Source organism: Taudactylus pleione, unplaced genomic scaffold (assembly GCF_031769625.1).
Source record: "Taudactylus pleione unplaced genomic scaffold, aTauple2 ptg000322l, whole genome shotgun sequence".
Taxonomy (NCBI): domain Eukaryota; kingdom Metazoa; phylum Chordata; class Amphibia; order Anura; family Myobatrachidae; genus Taudactylus; species Taudactylus pleione.
The window spans coordinates 1286741-1294852 of NW_028284723.1; the positions used below are offsets into that span (position 1 = coordinate 1286741).

General features: G+C 43.6%; 1 protein-coding gene across 2 annotated transcripts in view; it reads left to right on the forward strand.

The window, feature by feature from the left end:
* The window catches only part of TTC12 (tetratricopeptide repeat domain 12), a 149784-nt gene extending 146359 nt beyond the window's left edge, over window positions 1-3425 (forward strand). For both annotated transcript variants that reach the window (XM_088443011.1, XM_088443010.1), the window contains 2 exons: window positions 1473-1698; window positions 3113-3425. In XM_088443011.1, coding sequence (XP_088299137.1) covers window positions 1473-1698; window positions 3113-3182 — 296 coding nt within the window. In that variant the 3' untranslated portion in view covers window positions 3183-3425. The remainder of the gene's footprint in view (window positions 1-1472; window positions 1699-3112) is intronic.
* Window positions 3426-8112: the final 4687 nt, after the last annotated feature.

Genomic DNA, 8112 nt, shown 5'->3' on the forward strand with positions numbered 1-8112 from the left:
ACAATTGCTTTTTTAATTACTTTCAGTCATGCCAAAATATTGTTAAAAATGTTTGGTTTTGTATATTTTCCCATTAAAATTTGACTTGCTCCATAATTTAAGTAGCATATGTATTCCACTACATTGCCCCCACTGGTCTGCAAGATGTAAAAGCCTACCACCGTTTACTACAGTATGACTGGTAGGATTGAAGTGATTTACTTTATATTTAATGATGTATTAGAAAGTACAATGAATGAATAGTAATATGATACAGAGAGCATACACAACTAATGAACTGATGATATCCTACAGTCGTCCGGAAAGCAATGACAAAACCTTCATAAAACTGAAGCCTACCTGGTGCTGCAAATTCCGTCCGTTAATAATTCATAGGGACTTTTTTCTCAATTATTATTTGTGGGATATGCCCTGAACAAAAGCATCCCCCTGTTCCAGCATGTGTTCTTTAATACATACCGGCGGCAGATAATAAGAGAATAGTGGCTATAAGAAATTATAATTATTGGGTCATAAACCTGATAAGGAGTAAATGGGCCCATAAGAACACCAGCCTGCAATAGGGACAAGTGGGCATAAATTAAGTATATGGTCTAACAAGCCATACACCTAAATTGCCCTATGTATATTAATTCCTAGACCTAAACTGTAGTATTTAACCTCTCCACTCCAAATTCTACTTAGTCATATCCCTATTTACTTTTACAATTGTCAGTGTGGAATGTAGTTACATTACCGGCAGCCGGCATCGGAATCCCGACAGTGGAAACCCCCACATGGGACTAAAGATAGGCATCGAAATCCTGACGTCTGTCTTTAGCCCCACGCCGAAATCCCTACAGCCTTCATCCTGAATAAAGGTAATCGGGACTTATTAGTTCTTAGCCGCGAGGGGACGGGAGGGCTAGGTTTAGGCACCCCCAGAGGGACTTAGGGTTAGGCACCCCCCGGAGAGGGTTAGGCTACGGGGTGGGGAGTTAGGGTTAGGCACCACCTGGGATGGGGGGGTAGGGTTAGGCAGCTGCCACCCCCCGGAGGGTTAGGTTTAGGGTGTGGGAAGGGAGGGTTAGGCACCACCGGGGGGGAGGATAGGGTTAGGCACCACCTTGGGGGTTAGGCACCTGCCACCCCCTGGAGGGTTAGGTTTAGGGTGTGGGAAGGGAGGGTTAGGCACCACCGGGGGGAGGTTAGGGTTAGACACCACTAAGGGAGGGCTAGCGGAAGGGTTAGGGGACTTACCACCCCTGTCGGAATCCTGAATGATCTGGCTTCCGGCGTCGGTATCTAAACTGGGATATCATGCCGATTCCGTCAGTGTAACCACAGTTATCCCAAAGTGTATCCTTTGTTCCAAACAGTTATGTCTGAAACCCTTCCCTGATCTTTTTATTGCTTGATGTAATTGAGTAAGGCGTATGTAGTCATAAGAACTCCTTCCTGAATAATTATGACTGAATCTGTTCTTCCACCAGAATTTGCTACTTTGGTGCCTCTACTATGTTCTGAGGATGAAAAAATCATTGGGAACACTGCTCTTTGCTTGGGAAATTGCTTTGATGTCCCAGGGGCAGCGTCGTCATTGCTGCAATCGGATATTGTGAAGTTGCTGCTGACCCATGCTGGCGGGGATGCCAATCAGTCCTCTGTACAGCAGAATGCTGCTATAGCACTAGGAAAACTGTGCACTGCAGAGCCAAGGTAACTATTGGTCCCATCATTAGACTGTAGCCTACAGTGGGGTAACGTGGCATTACAGTTATTGGTAATCTACGACAGAAGCTGGCATGGCATGCTGACACTTTATAGCTTCACAGCATTTATAAATAAATTACGATGATGATATAATGATAGTGATCACACATACAGTGTATACGTGTTATCATAAAATAGTGATATGTAAAAATTCAGTCTTTCCATTACAATACAATACTGATGGCAAACATGACACACACTGATACGGTCAGAGCCCAGGAATCATTACTAGTACTGTATGTCAGCTCTTGAAATTAATATAAGGTCTGATTCAGAGTTGTATGTAAACCTGATGGTTTACGCACAAATCCAATGTTTAACGAACATTGCACGCGCAGAATCTGTACTGCGCATGTGGCGATCAATGACTGCAATGGCGGTCACAGTCCTCCCTAAGCCACAGCATGTCAATTTACATGTCGCCCCCATTTTCAAGGCGTGTCGAAGGCCAGTGGCTGAGTCTTCTGACCCAGTTTCACTGGCCCCGGCAGCGCGATAACACCGCTATCCTGAGTAACCTTTGGGTTACTCATATAGCCGATGTTCATGCAAGTGATTCGATGGCTGCGTCCTCGAACGCAAGCAGCGGATCACAGAAGCCAGCAGGAAGCGTCTATCTACACATGGGGCAGATGTACTAAGCTCTGGAAAGTGATAAAGTGGAGAGTGATAAACGTCCAACCACTCCTGGCATGTTACAGGCTGTGTTTGAAAAAATGACAGGAGCTGATTGGTTGGTAGTTTATCACTCTCTATCTACCTTATCACTTTTCAGAGCTAAATACATCTGCCCCACGATGCTTCATGCAGCATTAGCAAATTATTTAACCCAGCAACTGCTGTGTGTACTGCATACTATGCTTACTACCCATTCTAAGTAGTACAGTAATTGGGGCCTGCATCAGGGACATGGATTTAATTATGACTAGGACATTTGTTTTGAATGTATATTTTATTCCTGTGTTGGTACGGCTTATCTCCCACAGCCCAAAAACAGACTGGTGGATTAATTGGCTTCTGATGGAATTGACCTATGTATGTATCTGTAAAGCTCTTTGTAATATGTTGGTAAATTTGTAAATAAAAATTAATTAACCCTGCATCATCCGTTTGTACAAAGCAAGGATATATATATATATATATATATATTTATTTATTTTTTGTTCTAGCTTATTCTGTATAACTTTTTTATGAACTTTTGTAGAATAGCACATTCTGGCATAATGGTTTGGATAACAGTGATCATGAAATGAAAAGACAGAATGTTAGCTCTGCATGTCATCCTACATAATTCCAGTGCACTTTACAAACTGACATTTTAGTTCAGTAATCCTATTTATTTTTAATTTTATTTTTCCAGATACATGAAACGACTTCGGGAACTTCATGGAATTGAGATTCTTAACTCTTGCATGAAATATATGAAATGATTTGTTCTTTTATACCAGATACCGCAATAGTATTATTAGTACAAAAAACAGAGGATAAATAGGAAGTTAAAAAAAAAATCAAATAAAGGGCCTGATTCAGAGCCGTTCGCTATTTGCGGTCGTTCGTTCAAAAACAAGGGGTGGCTATTCAAATGATCCGTTCGCAAATTGCAGTCTGTTCACACCTCTAAGTCTGAACGAGCGAGCAAAACATACGCTCGGTTATTTGTTAAAAACGCCCCCTGGCCGCTCGCACCATACGTCATGTCCGCTATTTATTAGATTAATCGAGTACATCGACCAGCGTATGAACTGCTCGCTATTCTTGTGGTTGGTTTTTGCTACCACAATCTTGCGAGCAGTTCTGGCTATAAAATAACCCAGTGACGTGGTCAATGACGCTGCTGTATTAATTATGCACACCCATAAAACGCCCGTTTTGACCTTTAAGCACGCCTGCGTTCGGATCTCCACTCCCCATTTTCAAGCACCTTCCCCTGTTACCACCCACATACGTCTCATTCTGTCACTCAAAATAGCAGGCATTCGCTATATTGCGAGCACATGAATTTCGGCCGCACTGACTGGTTCGCGCATGCGTATAACGATCCATACGCATGCGCAGATGTGCGAACATCGCTCGGAACGAGCGTACTGCCGCTAGCGAGTGGCTCTGAATGAGGGCCAAAGTCTGGATGAAATAGTGAAACTGGCAGTTTGGTAAATATGTTTGTGTTTTCCTATAATTTAATTGTGTGTATATAGATAGCTTTTTTTTTTTTTACAGTCTGTATTTTATTGCAGCATTTGAACATAAGAAAGACATAAGTACTGTAAACCATCAATACAGAATAATTTGTGCAACCTGCTTGACTTAATTTTCTGGAGTTCCTTGTGACCTGTACATAGATTTTATTGTTTTTTTAAGTGTATTTTATTGTAAAATATATTTTGCCATCTTCTTAGATTTTATACATTGAGCTACTGTATTCCTCCTGACAAGCATTACTTCAAGCCGTCACAATTTCAAATTTATTCTCAACAAAGTTTGTACTATATGTACAATAATACAAAGGTGTCTGTCTTTTTTTTTGGCATGGTGGGTGTGTGTGTGTGGGGGGGGTGGGGGGTTGGATAGACTTATAGCTCTGCTTGGTGCAACACTAAATCCAAAAAGCAATAGAACTTGCATTCATTGAATGTGTTCTTGACTGTGTGGTGTGCACAGGAGCATAATTAGAATTTTGAGGGCTCAATTGAAAATATCTGAATGTACTGTAAGTAAAAATAATCTTTTTTTCCTTTTGCTAACCTTACCAGTCTTCTGGCCCTGTCATTGTCACATGATCTGTGTATACTATATACTAACCCGTTAGTGTTCTGGTGAAGCACTCCAGTGGGTACCATATGGCAGGAAGCAGTGAGCAACTCAAAGGTGTTAGCACAAGGAATGTAAATGTTTATTTAAACTTAACAGCACTTATATTGAGACCGAGTCAAACATTGCAGCAGGAATCTGAGCAAACTTTATATGCTGTGATATAGCCAGGTTCGGTACTCTGGGAGGAGACAGAACAGCCAAATACCTTATAACACCTGGTATTGTTTAACAAGGTCTCCTTGATAAAGACTACCTGGTAGTTGAAACGTGTTGGCGAGTACCACAATACGCTGTTGGCACTTTACATTGAGTTCACTCATATCCCGTGTTCCATCTATATTGTACTCTATTATGTACATAATAGAATTTATGGTTGGTGTTATAAGGCATTTCCCTCTATGTACACTTCTGCTTTTATGGACTTTTTTGTCCTAGTAAATAGTTAGATTTTATCTATATGAATTGTGGCGAATGTTTACGAGAACCACAGATCCAGGAGGAAAAGAAAACCCTATATGCTGCACATCAAGAAACTGTATTGTAAGCAGAGGATCGACGGGGACGGGGTTCCCATTTCTTCTGTGGTGTGACACTTATATCCATCACTTGTGGTTACCCTCTCCTACCCTGATGTTGTGTGGTGTTTAGAAGGGATCCCATTATACGTCATTTAGTTGCAAATTAATTCAGCAGATTACACTATGATGTTTGCATGTCATTTCATCTACAGTGACTGCATTACGTGTGAATCTTATTTATGAGGAACTCTGGAGAGACACAGTTTGCAATAGAAGTGGTGTAGGATTGAGGAAGAACTTTCCCTACACAGAGGGGACACTCTTCCTTCTTCACTTGCTGTGTGGACTTGAAAAAGAGATATTTATACCAATGCAACTTTATCTTCTGACATTTGTTAAAGAGTCTGCTGACGTGTACTAGAGACTTACCTGAGCGCCAGACCTGCTTTTATTGTGTCTTACATTGAATCTCAAAATACATGCATTGTTAAATGTAATATATGCAGCCATCAGCATTGTGATCAACTACCTATGGGATGTGCAAAAATACATCCACATTGCATGTGCCCCAGAGAGACATGGTTGATTTGCAATTTTACACCATAATGTACTGTAGTGGTGATGCATGGGGATAATGTAAGGTACAGAGGCGGTTTAAGAGAGGAGGGGGCCTATGTGCAGGCTCCGATCGGGCCTCCTCTTCTCCGTCGGTGCGGTAGACACTGGCATTGTGCAAGCACAGGTCTCCGGGAACATTGTGCCCACGCCACGTTCCCGGGACATCTCAACTGCGCATATGCGAATTGCTGGAAAATGGCCGCGGTGGCCATTTTCCCAGTGATTTCTGCACCCAGCGCTGGCTGACGGAGCGATAAGTATATTTACAGGTTGTGGCTAGATCCATATGGGTGCAGGGAGTGCGGTATGTTGGCCACCCTGGACTCAGGGGCCCATGTGCACCGCAGACACTTGCATCCAATATAGATACGCCGCTGGTAAGGCTGCAGCATTACCAGCCATCAATAACAAAGCAGCCATTAGCGACTGGCATTTCTCTGCAGCTACTGGGGGTGCAGCATGGTTAGAATGAGGTGGAGACACTATATAAATCATAGAGAAGACATCTGCTATCACCCATAATTGTCCATCACCATTTATTATAACTGAGCGTCCATCCCCTCCTGGGAATGGGAAGGGATTTGCTTTCATGCTAAATGGGTTCTGTTGAGTTTATCCTCCAGCTCTGAGTAGCTATGAGCCGGGTGTCTTACATTAGTGCCATGCTCATTGCTGTAACAGGACCAGGGCAGTTGTTCCCACAGGGGCGCCAAGAGGGGGAAAGGGATGGGAAGAGAGTAATGATTACCTGGGTCTGTTGGAGCGGCCTGTTGGGGCCTCAAGGCCAGCTACTGATGGGGAAAAATGATTTTCCAGTTTGTTGGGGGGAGGGGCATGGACAAACCGCTGATTTGGTCACACAGATGGTACCCGGGCCCAGTTAAACTCTCAATGGCACTGGTTCCTCATCTTTGGCAGCTGTAACCATGGAGATCACAGAGATCACCACTGAGCAGCAGTATCAATGACAACTGAACTCAATCGGCCCAGCTGCTGAACTGAGATGGTATCACGAGATGCCCCATACCACTCTGTCCTTAGTGCGATCTCTCCTCAGTACTACTGATAATGTCCCACTTACTAAACCATCTTCTCACAGCTATTACACCGTTACTAATGTGTGACACAAAGCCATCACCACCACCAGCCTGCCATATGGAGCCATACAATGGTCACTGTGATCATTATGAAATCATATGGGCAACAGGGCAGTCATTATGACATTGTGTGGCAAGGTATAAAGCCCCAGTGTACAGTAATATCAGTGGCATTTCTTGAGTAGCGTATTCTGCTACAGCTAGAGAAAGGCCTTCCAAGCTAGCTTCAGCTGTTTTTCTATTGGACAACCCTCCATGGCCCGTATTCAATTAGCGGAGAAAAGTCAGAATCTGCGGATGACGTCATTTCGCCAGGTGGAAACTTTTTGCTGTATTCAATTGCAAAGACTTTTCGCGTACGTGGAAAGTCAATGCAATGTAATAGGCGAAAAAGAAAAAAGTTCAGAATTGCGGTTTTGGGGTGCAAAGGTGCGTAAACCACTGTGCACCCTTGGGACAGCCCCCTAAAGGATTACTGTGTCAAAAAATCTCTAAAAATAAATGAGGAACACCCCAAAAATTTACTTTGAAATTGGGGGCGAAAAAGTACAAAGTGGGGGTACACACATAAAATTTGCGAAATAGACTTTTGGGGGGTCTGATAGTATGGGGGAGCTGTTTTTTTGCAGGTGTTTGCTCAAGGTGCGTTTTTTGCGTCACTTAAAACTTCACTTTAGCAATTTTAAACCATGCTTGCACCCATTTTCAAGTACCCCAAATTTGACAGGACTACTTAATTTCTCGAAAAAGTACTGCATAATGCCATTCTTGACCACTAGTGCAAAGACACTATTTAGATACAATTGACAGCACTTAAGTACCCCAAATAGCTTCAGTAGGGCTATTCGGGGACATCTAAATTGATCCCCAATGTTAGTGCATCTTGTGGGGGGTCAGGCTGATTTCCCCATTTTTTACAGCACTTTTCAGCTGTTTGAGTTTCGCCGGGTCGCGTTTTTGCGTCCTTTGGAATTGAATATAGCGAATAGCGGGGGCGCACCCGAGAAGTTTCCGCGACCAAAACACGTGAAGTAGGCAAAAAGTGCGGCAGGCGGAAAAGTATCGCGGGTGCGAAACTAATTGAATACGGGCCTATGGGGGTCATTCAGACCCATTCGCGAGCAATGGACGCTCGCAAACGGGTCGATGTTGCCCCACTGCGCATGCGCACGAAGGAGGGAGCTCCGTCGTGCGCATGCGCGAGACCCGGACTGCGACAACCAAGCTGTCGCTCCAGGTCTCGCACCAAAGGGGGCGTGCTGTCGATGTTGATTGACAGCACTCCCCCTTTGGTGGGCGTGTCGGGGGTGTGGCGG